This window comes from Amblyomma americanum, chromosome 1, assembly GCF_052857255.1.
Source record: "Amblyomma americanum isolate KBUSLIRL-KWMA chromosome 1, ASM5285725v1, whole genome shotgun sequence".
NCBI lineage: Eukaryota > Metazoa > Arthropoda > Arachnida > Ixodida > Ixodidae > Amblyomma > Amblyomma americanum.
The window spans coordinates 535,488,956-535,514,271 of NC_135497.1; the positions used below are offsets into that span (position 1 = coordinate 535,488,956).

Consider the following 25,316-nt stretch of genomic DNA (forward strand, 5'->3'; position numbering starts at 1 on the left):
GTAACAGAGTGATTTTCAAGAGAAGGCAAGCGTAGCGGGGGGTGGCAGAAGGTTAGGTGGACGGATGAGATTAGGAAGTTTGCGGGGCACAGTGGCCACAGCTGGCAGAGGACAGGGTTAATTGGAGAGACATGGGAGAGGCCTTAGCCCTGCAGTGGGCGTAGTCAGGCTATTGATGATGATGACGTGAGAAATGGAAGTAGAAAGATGTTGTATATTGAGAGTGTAAATTTAGGTTGTAGATTGTGCCTATTGCGAGATATGATGCCGTTTACTGTGTTCAGTTTGTTCCGAACACTATTGATCTGCGCACCCCAATTGAAAGACGAAGAGGAAATAACACCTATAGGCTCTTTGGTGTTGGTTTTTGGGGTTTAACGTCCCAAAGCGACTCGGGCGATCAAAAACACCATAGTGGAGGATTCCGGGTGATTTCGACCACCTGGGGTTCACGAACGAGCACTGACATCGCAGAGTACACGGGCCTCTAGAATTTCGCCTCCATAGAAATACGACCGCCGCGGCCGGGATCAAACCCGCGTCTTTCGGGACAGCAGCTGAACATTATAAACACACCGAGCCACCTCCGCGGCCCCAGAAACTTTATAGTAGAAGCCATTTAAAATGTTCGTAACCAAGCAAAAACGCTTCATCACGCGCAGTTTGTCAACTATGTCGTGGAAGATTAACCCTCTCGTTTGATCTGTGTTAATTTTTAAATAAATAGCTTGGGACCAATTTGGCAGCTTGTGCTTTGGTTATGAATTTTTACATCCCAAAGCGTCTCAGGCGATCAGAGACGTCGTAGTTGAGGGCTTCGGATAATTTCTACCACCTGGAGTTCTTTAATGTGCACTGACCTCGCAGAGTACACGAGCGCAGTCTGCGTCATTAAAACTGAGCGGGAAGTAAAATCTTGCAGGCCATTTTTTCGCTTCGGCGGCTGTGCGTTTGACAAAGCTTCCTTTCTTCATAAAACAGCTTGGTACTAATTTGACGGGTATAAAACACATAGCGCGTCTGTGCTGGCACCTGTACCCCTTTCAGTGCCTCCAAGCATCCGTCCTGCCGCCGATCCTGGTCCTGTGGTGGCGGTGAGGGGCCACCCGGCAAGGCTGGCGTGCGAGGCGACCGGCGTTCCGGCGCCCACAGTGTCGTGGTTCAAGACGGACGCCCATGGTTTCGCCAGGGTGCCCGTTGGAACCGGCCCTTTCCTGGACTTTACAGATGGCATATCTACAGACCACGAGGGTTGCTACATATGCCTCGCCGAAAACGAGGCTGGTAGCCAAGAACGATCAGTTGTGCTCAACGTTTTGGGTGGGTGGTTTCAGTGTTGCTTGTTTCTCATTTTCGTAAGCGCTGGAATCAGCACGGCGCCAGAGACATGCAGGCAAGGACGAGCGGTGCTTCCAACTTATTTATTCAGTGAAAACCGCATGCTCAACTACTGGAATGACAGCGCAGGAGGAAGAATACATTTGAAGGATTTCTAAGTCATACTAAGAAAGCCTAGCTCTTTTCTTTATAATAAAAATATTTTGACGGCGAACCGACGCACTTACTTCCAAGTCGTGCTATATATGGTGCTTCAGTGGTCGCTAGAGTGTCGCATATTTAAGCGTATTTTGCTGTGTAGTGTAGTTTAGTTCCGCGTAGCGAAGCAGTGGTGACGCAGAGTTGCTTCCGCTTTTGGGTTGTTTTTCATAAGCACTGTTTTCAGTGATCTGTGGTAAAGAACTTCTTTATTTCCTGCGACTAGATGCTGTTGGACCGGGTAATGGCCTGGCGTCGAAGACGTCCGATAAAAGTTACCGCCTCGCATATTTCATCACTAACAGACTCTTTGATGCATCAATGAGAGGTTTCAAAGAAGAACATTATTGGAGGATAATTAAGCTTAGTATGATTTTTCAGGGACTACAATACTCTACATAAGAGCACAGGCGCAAAGCGTAGATTGAGAACAAAATCAATAACTGCCCCATCACCTGCGAATGCAGCATTACGAAGTGGATAAATTTGAGGCGGTTCTGCCGACACGGTAACCTTTCAACGGGCCTCGATCCTGCATCTCTGTCAGCTGACATTTTGCCCTTTCTTCGCCAGGTATGTTGCAAAGGGTCGTTTCTGCAAGCGTGTAACCAATTTATTTGTTCTGCGTGGAAAAGTAAAGTTATTCGCACTTCTACCCTTCCCATCGCAAATGACCCGTGGGGTATTACAGGCACTTTTCGCTCTGCCTTGCGACAAGACTCTGCGTTTTCTTCCCCAAACATCGTTCCGAATCCGATAGTTCTGGTCACACGCTGAAAGACAGGAGGTTATTGGTGCCGCCTCCGGCGGCATACATTATTGGTGGCGTGTCGGGAAGAGCAACGAATGAGCGAGGCACGTGGGACGGTCTGTCGCGAAAAAATGGTATACAAAAGCTCTAGTGGTTTTGGGTTGAGCGTCGCGGATGTGCATTTTTGCTTTGCTGGAAACTATTTCTTCATTAAGAGGACTTCAATCCAGTCCCGCGATAACGGCGTTAGAAGGATGCACACAAGCCGGAGAATAAACTTTCCGTTTTGTTCTGCCTAAAAGTGTTTAGCCACTACTGTGCGCAATCAATGAAGCTTTCCGATGTCGTCATGCACAGCTGGAGATCCACCCATAGAGAGAATTGTGGTGTTGCACATTTCATGCTACCGCGGACCTCTATTGTACACTTAGGCATTCAGCCCTCTGCACTGAATAGAAATTCGTCAGCCAGGGACTTTAATCACCCGTGTAGGACTTTAGTGAACAAAACTATTCACGCGAGTTGCCCGAAAATTCATTTCTTCATCCAACCTTGTCTGTTTTACGTGATAAAAAAACTGACAGTCTATGAGGGGTGTAATGCATTACAGGAATCCTGAAAGGGTTTGCGTCAAGGCTAAAGAAAGCGAAAGACTGATAGATATTTATTAACCGATCATCTGCACAGAAAAGTTTTCGCTCTCGGTTATGGAACACCATAGATACTGGCGATCAAAAACGACCCTCTTCCTTCTATCTCTCAGCTCATACACGGCAGCAAGTCAGAAATCAAACGTGGACAGGGACCACGCCAAAGAAATATGTCAACCGGCTCGATAGTCTACTTTTCTTTCCCCCACCGCCACAATGGAGAAGAGGACAGGTGGAAGGGATCAACGCTCCACTCTTTAGCCGGCCGTGCCTCTCATTTCTTCGGTCTACGAATTTTTTTGAGGTTTTTAACGAGCCATTAAAAGTCCCCCCCCACGACTGATGTCACGTGACTCTCGTGACGTTATAAGACAGGATTTGCGCAGAAGACCGGCACCGGCCGTCGCTGAGAGGTGCGGGAATGGGATTTTTAAAATTTTGTGGTAAATATTGCCTTGCTTTTCAGGACCTGTCCGCGGCATTGTTGATGCCCTGTACTGCTACGCGGTATCCTTGATTCCGCGAAGAGTAATGCCTAACGGCACGTCTGCCTTAGGGAAATGCTACGTGGCATCTATGCGCTGCGATGATTGCGATGCTTCAATTACCAGTCGCCCGTGGGAAGTGCTGCAGCGGCCGTTGTATGAATGAACGATTGCAAGTGCATAGCAAAGCAATAGCTTCTCTAAATGGTGGAGGTCACTTATGTGACCCCATTCCCCGTTGCTCGCACAGGCCAGTATGTGCAACCGTCGTTTTGAATCGAACACGCGTGTTGGGCACGTTTTGGGTGCAAAAAACGGCGAAATGTTTTTAAGTCATTTGTATTACTGCTGAAAAAGATGACTGCAGCAGTGCTGCTACTGTCGTGCTTTAAAAAAATTGAAATAGGTTGCCTAAAAGCGCACATTTTACTTCACGTCATTAAGGTAGAAACGCAAAAAAAAAGTGCAGTTGAGAAAGAACTAACGTCGGAAACTAATGCTTTTTTTTGGTGCTTCGGCCGACTGTCGTATTGTTCCCAAGAAGTATTCTTGCGCTTTGTGTATCCAGCGCTTCCTAGTGTATTGTGTAGTAAACGTGGCACATGCCAGCAGCTGATCTAGAAATGCCGCTGCAGTTACTGTTTTAATCAATCCGTAGCGCCGCCCACTGTGGAGCGTACTGACACCGCCGAGGTCAGTGTAATGGCGGTGGCTGGCCACAACGCTTCGCTGAGCTGCACGGCGGCAGGCAGCCCTCAGCCGGATATCAGCTGGCTAAGGAGAGGCGCATTAGCAGGGAAGCACGAAAAGAGGCTGCTGACGTCTGTTGGTAAAGGTGCGAGCACGCTCACCATCCTGGACGTGGAAGCGACCGACGCCGGAGCCTACCTGTGCGTGGCCACCAACGGGGGAGGCGTAGCCGCCGTCGAGTACCGCATCGACGTCGTTGGTGAGTCTCGCGGTGACCGCGCGCCGTGCTTCTGCTGAAGTATGTCGTTAACCCTAATCATGCTCTTATGCCGCGCTGTGCTCCTTCGTGAAAATTATTAATTGTGCTGCCTTGTCAGTGCAAATGTCGCCAATAGGGCCTTTAATTAGTATTAACGAAGGAAATTGAAAGGTGGATAATAGAAATTTCGCACCTGTCATTCAGTCATGAAAATAGAATGACGCCTTAATGTTAGCTTGGTGAGTTTGAAAACTTTTTTTGAGGGGCTGGGCGAATCAATCACTGAATGAACAAGAAGCTCAGCCATAGGTTCTGGAAAGAATCAATTTGGTCGGACACTTCGCGAGTAGAAGTGGCATATTTATTCCGGTCAGCCGCATGCAGCTATCGAAGTAGTGCTGTGCAGAAGGGAGGCTGCACGCCTTCTTTTAACATTTCTGCAGAACACAGATCTTGTTTTTAAATGGTGACAGCAGGAACGGACTATGGCCTACTGTGATTGAATGTGTGCGTAGATGGTGTCTTCCGGAGTGGACTACTTTATACTGTGAGTGAATGTGTGTATGGAGTGTGGAACTACAATGGCGTATGTTCTACTGTGACTGAATATGTGCATAGATGGTGACTTCTGGAGTGGACTGTGATGTGAACTGCGTGGATTGATTGTGTGCATAGATGGTGACTGCGGGAGAGAATGTGTGCTAATATAAGAGACTGTGCGCTTAGCGGGGTAGATGCGGCATTGTTAATATCGAAGGACGCTGCGGTGGAGCAATTGCCGGCAGATAAAGCAAGGCTAATGCCACCTGTAGCATTCAACACCTCAACCTCAAGTAGTGCTGTGAATGAAAAACATCATGATATGAGAGAAAGACAGAGCATTTGCCAGTGACTCAGGTCAGTGGCGTGGAATTATGTAGCTGGGCTGCATGTACCTATCAAAAGTAATAAATGGAAGCTCAATGATACAATAGCTGCCGTGTTTAACCCGAAGACATACTAGATGGCTTTATTTTTGTGTGAATACCAAAAGTATGGAAAGGCGGTCGAAAAACGACCGAAAATTACCGGACTTACAGAAAATGTGGTATCTGAATGGGGGTACAGCGCTGTTTCCCTCAACTAGCCCTGATCAGCCCCAGGTACCTTTCTGTTGCTGTTCGGTTATAGCTGCAACGCAAAATGCACCTCAACAAGACCACCCAATGACAGTCGTTCTCTTGAGCATTTTTTTCCTCGATAAATGGGCACGATTGTCGATTATTCGAGGTCCGCTTGTTTGCACACCTTCGCAATTACTTTTTTTCTCTATAGCCCAGCTGACTTGGACGAGCCAGGCTCGGCATAAGCCGCCTTTCATTACTAGGTTCAGCCGAGTCAAGTTTGTATTGTGTTTCCTGGCACTCTGCGGTTTAAGGCGAGTAGGGCTTGTCCAATGCATTTTTTTCTTTTTAAACAGGTGGGAGCACGTCTGCAAAATAACCATTTTAGCACAATTTTCGAACAAAAATCTGTCCGTTAGAGGGTTAACTGAGAAAAACGACCTAGCTGGCTTTGGTAGCTGATAGCATGCGAAAGGCAGTGTAATGTAGAGAATTGAGAAGCAATATAACATTGTTTGCAGATGGTTTTAGCATCTACCGTGTACCGCTTCCTGCGTACTTCAAGCCACCTTGCGCATGCGTATCGACGGTTCGCAGTATGCGTTAAGCGATAATGTTAGCGGTACAGCCTTTGCTAAAAGTGTTTAAGTTGCATTAGCAGTTAAATCACTAAGGAAGGAGCCAGTTTCATCCATATAAAGCTTCGGTACAGCGGAAGTTGTGACATTGAGAAGCCAGATGCACCTCGTTCACGCCTCCCTCAGTGATTGATATGGCGATGAGCGACTCATTTATATACGCCAGAGCTGAGCTGGGCAGATGACCTGTGTTAGGAGCGTCCCCGTTGCAACGGGGTGGTGGTAGATGCCTTCCTGCTCGATGTTTATATTGCTGAATCCAATATGTCTTACCCAACGGTATTTTCTAGAAGTGCTCCCTTTTTCTTTAAATGCAGATTCTGTTCACTTTTATATTGCACCAGTTTTTCATCTGATCTTTTATTCTTATTTAAGCGCCCTGCTTTTGAACCACTAATCGTCTCGTCAGTATTCAAGCTACCTGGCAAAGTTGCAGTCGTAATATAGTAGAACACTCGATAGCCCGTGAGGAAGTTTAGCTCTTGTGAATGACTTATCTCTTGATGACAGGGAAAAGAATGTTCTATCGTTAATCTGCATTGTTTGTCTGGCGTGCAGCGGAAAATAGTTTGCCAAAATCGTATTCTCGAACTCTCAAGGCATGTCGGTGCGCTGAGCGGCAGACGAGATCGGAAATGCAACACCATTTTTTTTTATTCAGATGTGGTGTGAGGTGACTGTCTGGGCCGGCTGCTCCTTCTCTCTCTATACGGGTCTGTTAGTAATCTTGAAAAAGATGTGTTTTTAGTGCATAAGAAATAGTTGACAAGCAGACAGATAGATAAAGAGGAGGAGAGAAAGGCAGGGATGTTAACCAGAAAGGGGTTCCGGTTGGTTATCCTGCACTGGGGAAGAGGAATTAGGGGACTAAAAGGAAGAAGAGACAAGGGGAAAAAGGCATAACACACACACACACGCATTCAAAACGCTGTCACAATTTGTCACTCAATCCAGTCGCTCTCAAGTAGGCAAAGAGTGCCTCTCATGCCTTGAGGGCAGTCGACTGCTGTGGCCCCGGACCGAGGATCTCTTGCTCTGTTAATGGGCGAGGATCGAGGCGGTCCAGGGCACAACACAGTGTATGTCTTGCACTCGCAAATGTAGGGCACTCACAGAGAAGATGAGCGATGGTCTCCTCACAACCACAGCTTTCACAGGCAGGGCTGTCGGCCATCCCCATCCGGAAAGCACATAGTGGTTGGTAAAAGCAACACCGATCCATAAACGGCGTAACAATGTTGCTTCGCGACGTGCTAAGTTACGTTGAAGACGAAGGCGCAGTCCAGGGTCCAGTGCCTTGACGCGGAGGTTGCAAAACTCTCCCGTGTTCAACGGTTAACAAGCAATTCTGAAAAAAAACGGATAGGTCTCTGAAGGCTGTACCTTTGACCCTTGAGATGAAATTACTTGGATACGGTGTGGCTAGGGTAAGGTGACGTGGTACCAAGGTTTAAAAGAAATTGTCTTTGAGGACAATGTAAGGCAGTACCTAGGCAAGAGTCAAGTGAATACAAAGGACAGGTTAAGGCAATAGGGAGGCAGCAGTAAAACTAATTCGAAGCAAGTCCATTCACGCATCATACTAGGGTTAAGAAAGTCAAAACTCCGTATTTTTTTGTTTTAAGTTAAGGGAGTATTTTTTCCCCACAATATTGCCACCAGAACACAATTTAACCGTCTTACTTACCTAGCGGATACCCTAAAGTCTTATAAATAAATATTAAGTATTTCAGTTAGGTTCCTCATTTCTCCTCAGCGCGTTATTTCTAATACCCATACCACTATTTAGGCTTTTGGAAAAGCCATTATCGTCAGTGGTACAGAGCAAAGAATGGCGCTTTCTAGAATCTAAAACTAGCATGACGAGCTACCGCATGATGAGCATGACAAAAAAAAGTGGTTGTAAGACTTGCTTGCAATCGTAGGTAAAACACACTGCATAATGAATGCATGGCAAAAAAAGAGCAGCCCGATAAGGAAGCGTGATCCAAAGGGAAGAATGATGGCATCATCAAGTCCTTCCGCACCAACCAAGTCCTCGCGCACTTTGTGCAGCTGGCACAAGAAGTTTATAGAATGCGTGTGCTGAGGACAAAATTCGTTGCGTCACTCCTTCATGCTCGAGTTTCCCAGTACTGGTACCAGCGGCTGGAGCACGCACGTTTCCTCACACCTGCACTTATTTCATGTCTTCCCCGAACTAATTTTTTCCCTCACCAATATCTCTGAAATTTCTGCTGTTGATTGTTCACGCCTCAGCAGGCAGACATAAGCCAGTGCTTTTGCACCTTAAACAAAGCCCACAACACCCTCGGAAACATTTTTGCGGCTTTGGTTGAAGGAAAGTGCCCCACCGACGCAAGCCGTCATATCGGTTGTGTTTTGTTTGCTCTCTTCAGCGCCGCTCCCCCTCCGTTCGCTGATATTGCGCAGTGCCTCCGCACGTCTCGAGCACCAATGCCACTGCAGAGGAGGTCGTCCTCGCCCAGCACCCCTTCTCGCTGCCCTGCGACGCTGACGGCGACCCGCTGCCCAGTATCGCGTGGTACCACGAAGGGCTGCCTGTGCCACGAGACTCCCTCACCACAGTCCGGGCCGGTTGGCTCCACGTCAGCGCCGCCAAACGCCACCACGCAGGGCACTACGTGTGCGAGGCCAGCAACGTCGGCGGCGCCGTGCGCATCGCGTACAACGTGACTGTCTGGGGTAACTTGCTTCGGATTCCGGTTGTCGGCGTGCAATTGTGGTGCGGGATTCCCCGAAAGCTTCAGCATGTTTTTCAGAAGGGGGCATGCTTTGGACAGTCGACCACTCGAAAGGCATGTGTGAACGACTTGTACGGGTGGCGGTTCAGTAACCTCTTAGGAATTGAAAATAATGAGTACGTCTTCGCTCCGCTGACACCTGCTAATGCAGAAATGCTGTGTGGAGGCACCTTGCATGAGATTTGGGTGGAAAAAACTGAGTACCGTTGCCCTATGCTGCTTAAGTTGCGAATCTGAGCGAAGGCAAACGTAAAGGTCTTTTCTTGTATCTGTAGCCCTTTGAATTGTTCCCTTAATTCTTTCCTCGATATCTAGTCTCCGGGTGCGCACGTACTTTATGACTACTGCTTTCACGCCTTTGCTGACACAGATACGCACGCACCGTTCGAGAGATGTTTCTCTAGCGCGCCGTTCGACGCGGCGAACACTAAAAGATGCCGCTTTTCGCCAGTTCAGGAAACATGACGCTTCTCCTCAGAATGAAGGTTATGACGTAGCACTTTCTTTTAAGCAAACATGGCACTTACCGATTACAAACCTTGATAATGTGGAAATTTGCAGGGCGGAGCACTTCTTTTGTTTCACGGTGATCACCCGAATCACGCCGTGAGGGAACGAATGAACGACAGAGTGAAAGCAGAAAGAGAGAAAAAATTATTGTAGCTAAGCTTACCGGCTTAGCGCATTGATTAGTAAAAGCTTACTCGCATTGGCAGCCTAGAGTTCTGAAATGGCAGGCCCGTTTGGAGTCTCACAAGACTGTTTAGGCATCTCCATTGTCACGTGCATACTCCGCCTTCATCCGCTTCCGGTCTTCGGTTTGATCCCGTTCCGTCACGGTTCACGAACTTCATGCCTAGACATATACTCGTTGAGCTTCACGACACAGACGCCGTCGTCGCTGCAACGCCGCACTTTTACTATCCTGCACAGAACCTATGTCAAACCGACTGCTTATTACGGAGGTAACGCAAGGCAACAGCTGCATGTGAATTCCCCGGCAAGCTTTCCTCGTTGCGACCTCTCCAAAACATGAATGGGCCTCTTCGACTTACCTGGCTCGGGCAGCCCGCAGCCAGAAAATTCGCTTCTGAAAGGAAGTCCCATCATGGTCACATGGGCTGGCGGTCACCGGAACCAGCCTGCCGGTCATCACGGCAGTAAAGCCGCCTCAGTACCACGGATCACTGAAGGTAGATGCACTGTTCCCCTTCGCGTGTTGCGTCTTGGTGTTACGCGCGCGTTTGATAGAAATAGGCCTCATGGAAGCGAAAGGAACGGCATGGAGTCATTCAGGTGGCACGCTGAGTGCAAAACGAACAGCTGATGTCGCTCGTATACATATATATCGACCATGACGAAGCGGACATGTAGCCTTGGTGCATTTCGTGCTGTGGTAATGTGGGCATGTAATCTTCGAGAAATCCCAAAAAGCATACGACCAGCAGTCGCACTCCAGTCTTTGATTCGACACAGCCACTGAGCAAAAAGCTGCGCGTGCATCGCTCACCTAACGACGCGCCGTACTCTCGAGTAATTGCGCGTTTCCTAACTTTGCAGCAAGTGTGACCGCAGAAGATCGACCCTGCACGGTGATTGACTCTGCTGTGGTCGTTTCGATTTGTGCCGATGTCACCACGCTTATCACCAACGCTCGAGTGCGCTTCCTGCAGTGATATTAGAGCCCCTCAGCGCTGGGCCGTGAGTCCGAGACCATGCTGCATGGTGTGTTTGCGACGGTTAGAGGAGGCTCGAGGCCTACTTCAACACTAATACTGTCTAGACCCAGCGGCCGACGCCCAGCTGCGCTAATGCCAATGGAAGACACGCGCACGAAATTTCGTGTTAAGCGTGCTGACGTTAGCACGTTAGTGAACTCCTTTCTGTGGGTTGTGAGCGGAAAAGAATCAGGATACCCTCCAGCATTCGAATGAAAGGCGCTGAAATCTGACGTTGTTGATCGGCGCCTCACGCACTGCGTGTGCACACGCCAGGCATTGGCAATATACAAAGTACATGAATCTTCGATGCCTTCGATACATTCTATGTATCGGTATTAGGTAGCGCTTGACAAAAATGAAAGTATCGAGGATTGTCAATATCGAAAGTGCATTCTTAGACCCCCGTGCATTTCAACACTGCATGGTACTCAAGGATCCTGTGTGGCAGACATTGGGACGGCGGCGCTCGCTCAGGCGGTAGCGCTCTGAATAAAGAGAAGAAATAGGGATAGACGATGTCACTGCTGATGCCTGGTCAGTCGTCTTTCTTCCTACTTTCGTAATGGCAGAGAGGTGATATATACGTTGAAGGAAGGCTCGGAGAGACAGGCTCACCGTTAGGGCAGAAAAAAAAAAAAAACCCTTAACCCCTACTTCGAGTTGGAGTGGTTGCCAACAGAAGAGCAGCGCTTTGGTATTTTGGTCTTCACTTGCCAAATCCTGTGCGCATACAATTTAGATTAGTTTTACTGCTCATATCGGTCTCCTTCCGTCTGCTGGTTTACCGGACGCTCTTCTTCAGGGTGTCCCTGCGGCCTTGTAACAGTCCTTATGCCCCTACTAAAAGGCTAGAAGTGAGGATACATGCGTGAGGTGGTTGTTCGAGGTGATACTTTATGTTCACATCACCCCACACGGCCTCAAGAGGATTGCCAGAAAATTGGGTGTTGAGGTTCTATTTTCTGCGTTCGTGCTCATTAACGAAGCAAGGTGAGCAAAAGAAGGCTACGAACCACAGAAAGAAGTTTCTGCCTTGCGGAGCGAACGTGACCTATGAGATTCCGCTGACCTGCGGCAAGTTTTATGCAGTCCAGAGGCTCATTAACAAACGATTACAAGAGTATGCGAACGCCTTCGATACAGCACGTAGACAGCATCTGCCTATACAATGCAAGGCCTGCAGGCATAATGACGATGCATGCACGCCGCTTTTCGGCCAAACCAAGCTTATCAGTGGTTCGAGAAAACAAAGGGAAGGCACATATCTTGAACAATTGCAGATAACACGATTCGGTCCTGAAGAATGTGTAATTGAGGCTTTCACGCACTTGTGCTACGTCAAGGAACTGGATTTTCTTGGCTTCAGAAGGTGATTGTGCGTCTGATGGCGTTGTGTGCTTGGTCCACATGTGCTTTGTTGTTGAAGAAGAATGGATGCTCTGGCGCAGTAAACGAGTAGTTAGTCTGTGCTCGTCCCATGTCCTTCGTTTCAGTGTCTCATTCATTGCGCGATTTTCATGTCGTACCAACAAGCCTCCCACGCCATACTTCTGCTTAATATATAGTGCTGGGAAAATATCAGTTCAGCTTTCCTAAGCGCAAGGGGCTTTACCCTTTTAGCACAGGGCAAAGGAAAATACAACCGGCAAATACTGCAGTAATAAAATAAGAGCACAAGAAATAGCTTCGAGTTTAATTATATGAAGTGCGGAGAGACCGGTTTTCACGAAGAACATTTCCTTTAAAAAACATTTTTCTAGGCTGCTTACGCAAGTGGTTGTCTCAACATCACCATCGTTTCATTACAATGCTAAAGAGCTAAGGAAACCAGTTATGCCTACAGTAGAGCTTAAAGAAAACAGTGCCACAGCATGAACCCTTTCAGGTATAGAGAGCTATACCAAATTCACAAGAAAATTCAGAAAGCAGAGAAAATTTTCTGAACTTATTTTTAATTTAGGCGATTTCCTGAAGTATCGACGTGCCGATGATACAGTGTTGAGTATCTGTATCGGAAATCAATTTTGGTTCGGTATCTTGTATCTTTATCGGAAATACCCTTTTTGAGTGGGTCGGTATTGAGAATACTTTGGTCAAGAATCGCGCCTATCCCTGGCATACATGATGATCTGGGCTGGCATTTTTTTGAACTTTGTGAGCCAAATGCGAAGGAATGTGCGAATATGGTACTTCTGACATTTTTTTTGCAGGAATGCATTTAATGGCTACATTTTTCCCGCTTTTTTTGCAAACTTTGTCTGGTTTCCGTCCAATGCTGCACTTCTAGGGTCTGCATAAGTGCACGACTTGCTGCTTAAACAAGCGTCAAAATTCTCGTTTCCTCTTTTACAATGACAGTTCTCAATATCGTCGATTTCGCGTGAGCCAGTTACTGAGACTTTTAAATTGTGACCTACAATAAAGACGTTGCGAAGGAAATTTTCAGGGCATCGTCAGAGGTCCCAGCGCGTGCGCACCGGCGTGTGGTACCCAAGAATGGCGCCAAGTGTCAGCGAGGTGCACAGTCAGTAGAAAACTGCCAGTGTATCTAGCGACGTGTCGAACGCCTCCTGCGTCGTGTTACGTTTGGAGATGCCAACATGCCAAGAATATTCAAGCCGCTCAAAAGCATCAATCGACAGAAGCTTTAAAGGGCCGTCGACGGGGTGGCGGCGCCACGAATGCAGGTGGCGGCGTCGACAAGGAACATTTCTCGCCCCCCCCCCCCTCCCTCCCCCCTGCTGTTTACGGGGTGAAACGGCTATCCGCTGCCTGAGAGCGGCTTTTGGGGAGCCTGGTTGCCGTTTGTTCTCAACGCCGGACCCACCCGGGACATAACGACGTCCTTCTCCCGGAAGGGACGGCGGGGGAGGCGGCAAGCGGCGTGGGGCTGCAAATGAGCCGTGGCAAACGCGGCCGTGTTTGACTAAGCCAACGACGCCGGAATATTCGTGCTTCGAAAACGGACTTCGGCTTAAGTGCTTCTAAGTGGAACAATCTCTGCCAGTGCTGCGTTCCCACGCAGCGCTGTGAAATGCAGGTAACTGACCTTCGACGCTGCTTGGGGCCCCTTCGGGCTATTCATCACTGCGGCAGGGACAGCACGGAACATAACTTGCCAGAAGTGGCGAGACTGTGTTGTGGGGGACATCCTGGAAGGCGGAACCTAAAGACTGGACACGTGATCTCCATCACAGTGATTCGACCCATTTTTAATGAACTAAATTCCACAACTAGGGACCTAAGGACAGATGACCCTATTTAAGCAGCGATCTGGCATGTGATCAGCCAGCTCCCGATTCATTCTTTCGAACTACGTAAAAATGTAAATAAACCCTTTTCACTCTCTTCTCCACCTCGACGACCATGTCGACTCTTCGTCACTTTGTAACAGCAGTCGCCCGATCCGGAACCCATGGACTTCGACCTTGGCGAGAGACGGCCCAGGCGAACCAGGGGCCCGCATCTAACAACTGGTGGCAGCGGTGGGATCGAAGCGCAATCCCCCAACACCGGTGGCCTGCTATGGGGTTGGAGCCCCACACCTAACAACTGGTGGCAGTGGTTGTATCGAAGCGCAATCCCCAACACCGGTGGCCTGCTATGGGGTTGGAGCCCCACACCTAACAGTCGGCAGGCGCGCACTGCCGGCGCGGCAGTCTCTATCACCCGGCACTCCAGATGGAACGACCATTTTGACTCGCCTCTAAAAATTTCACACGCTGTTTTCCTGTCACCGATTCTAATGTTGTCGATGTCGGCGGAATCTTGCACAAGTACTGCTGCCAGTCGCCGAGAAGGAGATCGCCTTCGGAGGCGACAGGCGATATATTTGACCTCACAACAGAAGCAACAGCAAGAACGCTCCGGGAGAAAACACGGATCGGCACGCCTGCAATCTTGCATTAGGGTAGTCTAGAAGTAGCACGGATCGCATCGCAGCTTTTATAACAATTTCTCTAAGAATGTCCGCCTTTCCACGGCACAGAAAACATGGAAGACTACGCCCTCGTATCGGGCTTCACACTTTGACCATATGCACGCATGCGTGTGTGTCTATGCACGTGCTCTGAGGTGGAATCCCCGGCCACTATAGAGAAATGCCTCGAACGCCGTCGTAATCTCAGCCGAGCACGCGGGCTTAAAAGACAAAATATCTTCTGAATCCCAACTATATGTGATGTGAATATTAGGCTAACATTTGTGATTGATGCGATCGAGACACAATCACGCAAGTAAAGCGCGTAAAATGAATAAATAAACAGAGAGAGCAGCCCCAAAGAGCTTCAATTTGGGCTAGATGGTTCATATTGCTCGAGAAAGGAAAATAGTAGCGCCGAAAAAACAGACACACAGGAGAAGTGATACATTTGCGAACCTGTTTAAAGCTGAGATTACATATCCTGAACGGTTTTGTTATTCGCGCATGAGATTTATTTCTGCGCATGCCTAGGTTTCCTGTATATGTTCTCGCTTTTCAAAGAATAAAGTCAGATGAAGTAAGCGCTTGTCCAACGCCCTTCTTCTCATGTGTGTTTTTTCGGCGCTACTGTTTTACTTTCTGGAGCCCCAAAGAGACCATTGCGGTCGCACAGACAATGTGAACCTTAGTCTAGCCGAAACAAACGCCTACATCCGCGTTAGAGACTGAACAAAACTTCGCGTCAAGGACCGCTGTCCTTGTTCACATAAAAATGGACGCACGCGCTTCTCACCTACATGCCACCTCACCGTCATCTCGTAGCTGCCCCAGCGGTGCCAGCACAAAATCGTCCAGCGGAGTCTGTATGCGAGCTTGAAACCGCTATTCGGAATAGCGCTAACGCGGTTTTGGCAGCCACTGGAAGTACGTGAAGCAACTCCAGAAAAACGAGCGCCTCGCCCGGCGCTCTAGCAGCCCATGGGCAGCCAGAACCGGAAAATCGGAGCGGACATACCCAACAATCCTGGACAAAAACATTTTGGAACATGAAAAATTTTATGAAGAGAATTTTTTCAATATGTCGTAAGATTTCACTCTATCAATCAATATATCCGCAGATCTCCCGTCGGCAGGCTTTCATATTTTTTTTTGCTATTAACGTTTTTGCTATCGTAAAAAACGTTCCCCATTGGCTCTCTACGACAGTCTTAACTGTGCGATGCGAGTGATGGAAAACGCTGTAAAAGAAAGATTTTGCCACATATCCAATGAATGGACCATTACCTTCAATATTGCTACGGTTGTGCTTGTGCTTGGAACGCTCGTGCTTGGTGCGCTCGCGCTTGGACCGCGAAGAGGACGAAGTGCGTTTCTGCGGCTGGGCTTCGCGGGCCCGGTTGTTTGGCTGCGTGGCTGTAAGCTGTTTCCCTGTAAATATATTTTTCCCTTTTGGTGTGCACATCTTCACGTTACATTATTGGTGGAGGTGCTGGGTAAGCCCGTTCGTCTGGGGATGGTAAGCTGTAGTGAGCTTATGCTGCGTGCCACAGGACCGGAGGATATCGTCAACTACTCGGGACAAAAAGTAGCGGCCGCGGTCCGTCAGCAATTGGTGTGGAGCGCCGTGGTGAAGGATTACGTTCTGCAATAGGAAGTCGGCGACATCGGTTGCGCAACTTGTTGGTAACGCACGCGTGATAGCGTACCGGGTCGCATAGTCGGTCGCGACAGCAATCCAACGGTTGCCGGAGCAGGACGTCGGAAAAGGTCCGAGAAGGTCGAGTCCAACACGGTAGAATGGTTCGAGAGGTACGTCAATAGGCTGTAGAAGGCCAGCAGGCAACGTTGATGGTCTCTTCCTGCGTTGACAGAGGTCGCAGGAGGCAACGTAACGCCGAACAGAGCGGTACAGACCAGGCCAAAAGAAGCGGCGTCGGACCCGATCGTATGTGCGGGAGACGCCGAGGTGGCCTGCGGTCGGTAGGTCGTGTAGTTCCGCTAGGACAGATGAACGGAGACGGTGGGGAACATCGTATAGTGGTTAGTACCTTGCCTTATGTAACATTTGCTTATAATTCGTCGCGGCATGATACCACCGGCTATTCTCCTTTCTACCTTCTGTTTGGTCGGCATCCTGCGCTGCCATTGGATACATTACTACCGAGTTCTACTGCCTCGACCTCAGAGTATGCACGTGACGCCATCTCCCGAGCAACTATGGCCCGTGAAATCGCCCGAGACCGGCTCACCGCATCTCAGACCTACCAGAAGTCAGTTTACGACCGCCGGCATCGCCCAGTACACTATCCGCCGGGCTCACTCGTCCTCCTTTGGTCTCCTTCTCGCCGTGTAGGTCTCTCTGAGAAACTTCTACGTCAGTACAGTGGCCCTTATCGAGTTCTCCGTCAGGTGACCGACGTGACCTACGAGATTACACCTCTTCATGCTCCGACGTCGTCCACTAGCCCTTTGACTGACGTCGTTCATGTAGTCCGTCTCAAACCGTACCACACGCCTGCTACATCATCCACTTAGCACCGGGACGGTGCTTTTGCCGCCGGGAGTTATGCTACGGTTGTGCTTGTGCTTGGAACGCTCGTGCTTGGTGCGCTCGCGCTTGGACCGCGAAGAGGACGAAGTGCGTTTCTGCGGCTGGGCTTCGCGGGCCCGGTTGTTCGGCTGCGTGGCTGTAAGCTGTTTCCCTGTAAATATATTTTTCCCTTTTGGTGTGCACATCTTCACGTTACAATATTTTCTTACGAGTTCCTTACAGTTTTGAAATATAAAAATTTTTCTCCAAGAATCTTGGACATGTTCTTGTTGGATTCGATGGAAGAAATGATCTTTTTAAAACGGGATCGCGTGGTAGTTTTAGCCGTGCTCAGCGTTTATTTTCTTTATCTTTCCTCTCTAGTGTCATAAATCGGTCTATTAATTCGATATTTTCTTTAAATAAAAATTCAATCCTGCACTTGTAACCTTATGTCACCTATCTGCTTTTGAGCCATTAGTCTTGAAAACAATTTTTGCAAACTGCTACTGTAGATTCAGTCACATCAACATTGAAACCTCAAAATCAAAGGGAATCACGGAGAACGACTATGCATGCATCGAGATCCAATTGGATACCGCCAAATTCTAGTATAAAATGTGCAATTTTTTCTAAAGATTTACCACACACTGCACATGTGTCATATTCTTTGTTGAATTTCTTTTTGTATCTTCGCATTCTAAGACACCCAGAACTAGGTTGAAAGAGTAGGGCACTGCCTCTTGCGTTACTATACAACGATTACTTCCTGGTATGCCTTTTTCAATTCCTATATAATTTACTGTTCGCTTCTTTTCATTGATTTATTCAAGGTATTATGTTCTGCGTGTTTTAGCTGTTGCTTAAAGTTCTTCATTTCTCCGTCCTAACTTACTACTTACTGTCTTTATTCCTAGTCTTTTTCCGCCACTGCTCTCTCTGTCATCATCATCAACATTAGCCTCACTATGCCCATTGCGGGACAAAAACCTCTCCCATATCTCTCCAACTAGCCTTGTCCTGTGCCAGCTGTGGGCATGTTATCCCCGCAAGCTTCTTAATGTCGTTCATCCGCCCACCTAACTTTCTGCCGCCTCCTGGCACGCTCACGTCTTTATGAAATGCCCTATGTAACCCTAACGACCATCGGTTAGATTGGCTTCGTATAACATGCTCTCCCAAAGCCCATTTCTTGATTTCGAGTACGATGTAATGAACCTGCGTTTGACATTTGCCATTTCGCCCTTACAGTCTGTTCGTGCTTTTCAACGCAAATCTGTTCTTCGCTTATTCATGGCACGAGATATTTGTATCCTGCCACTCTGGTCATTTCATTACTTCAAGTGCCTATTGATTGGAATCGTTGAAAATAATCAGACCTGGTTCAACTTAAACCTTTATTAACTTTAAAACTATTAAAATTTTATTGCCACCAAATCGAAGGAATTAGTTGGGCTGGGGCAAGTCCAAAGTGGCCTCCAGTGAGGGGCGACCTCTTGAGCTCGCGTGATTATGGCAGCTGCGTTGTTTTTCTTGAACTGGCCAAGAGCTTGTCCCATTCCTCCGCCGAGGGAGCTGGCAAGAGTATCGAGAAGGGGGATTGCTAGCGAATGCCCAAAAGATATGGTCTTTGGTGGAGTGCGTCCCGTCACCGCAGTGCGGGCATGCAGGGTCACAGTCAGCGTTTGTGACTAAATATAAGCGGTAAGGGCTGAGGATTCCTTTGTAGGCGTCTTAATGTCGTGGCTAGCGCCCTGTCCAGGTCGGGGTGAGGGGCGGGATACGTGCATCTTAGCTGCGATAAATGTGTGTATCTCCGCGTACGGGTGAGGCGCCTCAGTGGGGGCATCCGTTCCCGAGAGGTCTCCCGCCCCCGGTTGGTTAAACCTTGGGCTAGGTGGTCGACCCCCTCGTTTCCGGAGTTACCCGCGTGAGCCGGAACCCGTGCGAGATTGATGTGATCGCGAGTTCGGTTGCGCAGCATTCGCATTGCGAGCGCGCTTACCGAGTTTTTGGCGAAAAAACAAGTCTCCGCGCCAGTCACACACATGGGTCACTTGTACGCAACCTGTGGAGCAACCAGTTGCAGCCACAGAGGGTTCGGGCGAAATAGGCAGACGCCGAGCTGGTTAGAAACTATTAGTGTCAGCACAAAATAAAAGGCATTTCGCGCCGGAAGAAAGTTCAGTCGGGGAAAAGGACAAAGACAGGAGGCTTACCGTGGCCGTCGGTCGTTTCACGAATCATGGCCACGGTCGTTTCACAACTCACGCACCAGGGGGCAGGCGAAGTGGGTTCCTCGGCGGTCCGTGGCGTGGGTCCCCTCCTGCGCACTTGGCGCCTTTTTAATGCCTGCGAATTACAGCTCGGGGTGGCAATCGCTCGCTCTCCGTTGAGCAGTGTGTGCCTCATTTCCCCTTCTTGAGCGACCAGCTGGCCCCCGCGGTGTCGCGGTGGCATCCGGGAATGGAAGAAGCGAGTGTGTCCTCCTCTGCTCCCGGGTAGCTCGCGCGGTTCGCCTTGCGGCGCTCGCGCGCCCGGCGCTGGCTGGTGGAGGGAATAGGGCACGCGTGAATCCCACAACTTCTAGCAAAATTCACAGAGTTTGTGGATATCTGCTGGAGTCATTCAGCTACAGAAATTTAATTTCCGAGCTTACATGGGTTGCTAGCACAATGGCTACACACCTAGACCACGCACTTAGCAACGTCACTGAAGGAATTCAGGCTGGCGTATATACAGATTCGATCTCAGATCATTTTACAATTTTCATCTGCATTGATAGCACTGATAGCGCCATCCATACAAGTGCGGAAGATTTGTCCCAGACTGACTACGATATGCTGCGCAGGAACACCTTATAAGCAAATTTTGACGCGGTGTATGGCGATAATGTTGAGGTAGAGTTCGATAATCTGGTTTCAGTACTCAGAAATGCAATAATCAATAGCACTAAAAAATTATGTCCGCGGTCGTACGAAAAAATAAATTTTGAATATATAAAACCTAAGCATTGCTGGTACCAAAATAGAGACGCAATAAAGAAAACATATTCACTGATTAGAGCACAGAAGAAGAGCCCAAAATTAAACAAACAGTGGGTGAGAAAAAAAGATGGGGAATACGGTGCATAAATTTATTGCCAGAACTCGGAAAGAATCTGTCCTTCCAGCAAATATTAATGACGGTACAGATATTAATGAAGATGCACGCACTTTAGTAACGTAGGACGGTCCTTAGCCGCCCAGTTTCCAGGTACGGACATTGAGCCTTGTTCATCCGTCCCTGTTGTAAATACGCTTGTATTGTTCGAGATTGAAATCAGTGATCCGCATTATCATGTTCGAAGTCTTCCAATTAATAAATCTACCATTCTAGACATAATTGCTATGATATCAATGAAACAAATTCTTGATGTATTATGTCCAATCTTATGCAAACTCTTTCATCATTGCTTGGATTGTTCAATATATCCGGCCGAGCTGAAAACAGCCAAAGCAATTCCTATATTTAAAGACTCAGGTACATCGGATCCATCTAATTGCCGACTTATTTCGATACTAAGTGCAATAAATATAATTTTCGAAAAAATAACTGCAAAAAGATTCAAGAGCTATCTTGAAAGCGTAACGTTTTATATTGCCAGCAAGATTGATTTATATAAAAACATTCCACAAATATGGCAGTTCCGCAGATAATCAATCACGCATTATAGGAGGATCCGCTTGTATCTGTTACATTTTTGTACATATTATATATTATTGAGTATTATTGAATAAATTACAACCCTGTGGTGTTAGTGTTAAGGCTATTTTCAAGATTCATTGAGGCCCGCGCACAAAGAGTAATAATGGGCGAATTAATGCCTTCCAAAAAATTATTAGTAATGGTAGTCCTGCAAGCGTCTGTGTTAGGTCCTTTGTTTTTCTCCTTATATTTAAAATATCTGCCGTTACACTTACACCCTGCACAAATTATCATGTATTGCGATTATACATGCGTTGTAGTAACAGCCGAAAACCTGACAGAATTAGGAGCACGAGCTAACATTGAGCTCCACAAAATTACCGGGTGGCTTTTGGCGAATAAACTTACCGTCAATGCTAAAAAGACAAAGTATGCTGATTGCATTCTACACAAAAAAAGATCTGCACCGACAAAGTGGAACTGATGATTAATAACTATATTCTGGAGCATGTAAACCATACAAATGCTTCGAAGTGTTTTTTTTTTATCTCAATATGCATTGGCAGGAGCACATCAACGCTGTTTGCAACAGAATAGCATCCGGATGCTATGCTTTGTGGCAGACACGAAACTGCTTTGCAATCGATACATTATGCAGTGCCTATTTTGCTGCAATTCACTGTCATTTACTGTATGTGTCGAAACTTGAGGATGTACATGCAAAACATACACTGATCCAATTAGAATATTGCAGAAACGCGCTTTTAGAATAAGGACTAAATCTATTTGCACTGTTCCGAGCAAGTCGTTGCTTTGTCAGTTCAAAATTTTACCTTTTGATCACCTACGCGCCTTCAGGATAGGAGAGAGTGTATACAATGTAGTGATGTTAAACTATTCATTTCCAGCTACTTTGCTTCACGCCTATGCCCACGCCACTAGAAATGCCGTATTAGTTAATGTTAACCTTTCTCCGAGTAGCAATATTTAATTCTAAGGGTACTAGAATTTTCTGGTGTAAAAGTATGGAACAATATATCAGCCACAATAAAATACTCAAATTTTCCAAGCAACTTAAATAACTTTATCTGCGATTACTTTCCCTCCCGTAAATCTCTTCCTTTGTTCGCACATCACAGATAATAAACTTCAGAGGTAGCATTCTTCCTTTGGACCAACGTCACAGATGACAATGCCATTTTGCTGTCTAGTACTATTTTGAGCAGAGACCATTTTTTGCAGTTCTTATTTCTTTCCTTTCTTATCTTCTGCTCGACCCGCATCCCGCGTTTTCATTCTCACGTGCCAGAAATTTTACCGTGATTTTGATAACTTGTGTACCTCGTTTGTAAAAAAGGGAAAAGAACTTTTGCCATTCTTTTTTTGCTTTGTCCTGTTGCACTAAAGCTTTAGTTTGGTGCTAAAAGATGTACGATTTGTTTTAGTTTTAATTTTACTCATTGTCATGTCTTTTGGTACATTATTGTTTCCTGCAGTGTATTTTTTTTTTCAGTCGGACCTCTCACTATCCCCTGGCTATTGGTGCGGAAAGTGTTTTGTGATTTGGATGCTAACACGAGAATAAATTAAGATGATGATGATGATGAGCAATCAGTGCCACATGCAGAAAGATGAAAGATTGAAAGAGCAGACGCGCCTCGAAGCGACCACGATGGCTGCCTCAGCAACGAATAACCCACAAGCCACCCACCTCACCTTCCGTGAGCTTCCGAGCGAGGCCTAACTGCTATGTCACCGCTGTAGGCACGCCATCCTGTCCAGGGACTGAATTTAGCAACAAAATATCTTAGCAGAAGGCAGAATTATCGCTCCTTTTAGGCATGGAACCGTTAAACGTTGCTGCCTTTGATCAAAACCTTATCTCAGATCGAAACCGCCGCGGTATCTCAGAGATTTTGGGGCTGGCTTGCTGACCCGAACGACACGAGTTCGATTCCAGCTGGGGCGTTCGCATTTAATTGGAGGTGAGGTGCCAGAGAACCGTTACTGTTCGATGTGAGTGCACTTCAAAGAACCTCACTTTGTCGAAACTATGTGGAGCTCCGCTTACGGCGTTCGTCATAGCGTAAGTCACTTTAGCACGTTAAACGTAATGAACCTAAACTTAAATTCAGATCAAATTTATTTATCTTGTTATATTTTAAGCGGTGATAAATGGGCAATCCTCAGTATCCGGGCGCCGTTCGCGGGATTGCATTTGAGCATTGAAAAGGTGAAACGTCAGTGAGGAGAACTTCATTTTTCTGCTTCGGCCACTCTACAGGAACCCTGAAAGGTGAAACACAGCGCAAACTATAGAAGGAACACCCATGAGAGGAACGAGACCACACGCGATGTCTTGTGTATTCCGCCCAGACCAACTAGCCCAATCTTGTGCTTTCCCCGAAAGGGAGCTCGAATGCATTCACTGCCATTTGCAATGAACGCTCTGTCGGCGGCTTGCATTAGATATGGGCCCTTGTGAAAGTGTCCTCTCCCTTATCTTCATGAGGAGCTCACGTGTTGAGGTGAGGGTGATAAAGGATAGGCGTTGAAAAGTCCAATGTCAAGGCAGGGGCTCCAGAACAAGCTCTCTACGGGCACTGGCAACATGTCGCTAAGGCATGCTTCCGTTCTCTGCAGTTTAAACGTATTAACCCGGAGCAACAACGAAGCATTTGTTGCTCTAATCTCGATCTAGTCCCTCAAACGACACCGCCTGTCTTTTTCTGAGACACTTATGCAGTCCGGCTTTTACCGCCCGGTCAGGCCTTAGACGTTCCGCTCCGTGCCACCATAAGTCTTTTTACTGAAAAAAGAATCTTAGTTTATTTCTTTTTTCATCGCATACGATGAAGCAACGCTGAAGCAGCACGGTGCTACCGTGCCCATGGCAGGAATGTTTAACTCTTGAGATCTATGCGGTTTCCTTGACATGTCTTTTGTTACTTGCTGGGGATGTAGAAAGCAACCCTGGCCCTAAAATGCAGAAGGTACTTACTGAAATTCGAAGTATGGCTGTTGACATAAAACCTATCAAGAGCGAAAGCAAGGAAATACATGAATATTTGGAGGTCGTCCGTGATCAATTGGATACGCTAGCGCAGTTGAGGTGAGGGTTAAAAATGGTGAAAAAAAATTACACACCTTGAAAACAGCTTGAATAGTCTTGAACGTAAGGCAGATGATATTGAAAACATAAGAACGCGGTCGAAATTAATAATTTATGGCTTAACTGAACATGAAGATGAGACAATCGAATGCCTAGAAAAAGAAGTGACTGACAGCATCCTTCAAGGTAAACTTGGCGTGACAACCTCTGGAGTAGAAAGATTACATCGCTTGGGCGCAAGAAGGGAAAACAAAACACGTCCTGTCATCTTCAAACTACTCGACACCAGAGAAAAATGCAAAGATTTTGAGCAACTGTTCCAAACCAAAGGGTTCGTCTTTTCCGGTCAGCGAAGACTTTTAACAGCGAGTACTCAGTATAAGAAAAAAGCTGTTGGATAGCTGCAAGGCTAATCGAGACCAGCACGATAATGTTTTTTTCGTGTACGACAAGATTAACGGCCAACTGTTCTCATGGGATGCTACGAAAGAAGAAAAAGTAGCAGCATCAAAAACACGCTCGATCACAGCAGCTACCGAGAAAGGGTCGATTCAGGCGACTAGTCATAGCAAACTTAAACGCAAGGAGTATCGTAAATAAATTAGTAGAGCTAGAAACATTTCTTCTTGAATACCGTCCAGATGTAGTAACCATGACTGAAACGTGGCCGTCCTCGCTCATATATAACAAAATCGTTCCGCCGGGCAATCTTATTTTGGGCAAAGTCAGGCCGTCTCGTGGCGGTGACGTCATGATTTTTATTAGGGAGCACAGATATCCTACGCCCTTACCGGACGTCGATGGCGCAGAGGCACTTTGGTGTAAGATCCTTGTAAATGAAGCCCTTGTTTATATTGGCACAATGTATCGTCCACGAAATAGCAGTGCAGATACCATACAGTCTTTATCATATTACATGCAGCGTCACCTTAGCTAATCTATAAAAATTATTCTTAAACGGGATTTTAATCTCCACGGCAAAGTGTGGGTAACTCTGGATAGACGATCCATTGACCAAACCAGTGCCCACGCTCTTCTTGACGTCGCATTTGGTTTCGGCATCAAATTGTGCAGGAACCTACCCGTGTTACAGATACAAGCCACAGTGTTCTTGCTTCAACTTTTATAAACAATTGTTTCACTGATGGTACCTCTTCATATGAGATATTTGATGGTATATATGACCACCGGGAAACCATTTGTTCGCTGTCCTTAATTGCTCAAACACAAGTATATGAATGAACAAATGCTGATGATGTCGGTGTTCTTGATGTCTTTGATCACTTTTATTCAGCTTTTGCTTCATTGTGCGCCGATCCATCGTTATCATGTCACGACCTATGGTCGATGTTTAAGCATAAAGTGGAACATCGCATCTCATTTTATGTGCCCACATGAGTAAAAACTGTAAACAAGTTTAATCCTTAGATAACTCGGGACATCATACATTTGAAGCACAAGCTGTCA

At 47.1% G+C, this 25,316-nt stretch overlaps 1 protein-coding gene across 1 annotated transcript in view; it reads left to right on the plus strand.

Moving 5' to 3' along the window:
- LOC144129205 (hemicentin-1-like) overlaps positions 1–25,316 on the plus strand; it is a 414,526-nt gene that overhangs the window by 189,510 nt on the left and 199,700 nt on the right. Inside the window, exons 15-17 of the mRNA XM_077663195.1 lie at positions 1,048–1,320; positions 4,081–4,371; positions 8,546–8,818. Coding sequence (XP_077519321.1) covers positions 1,048–1,320; positions 4,081–4,371; positions 8,546–8,818 — 837 coding nt within the window. The remainder of the gene's footprint in view (positions 1–1,047; positions 1,321–4,080; positions 4,372–8,545; positions 8,819–25,316) is intronic.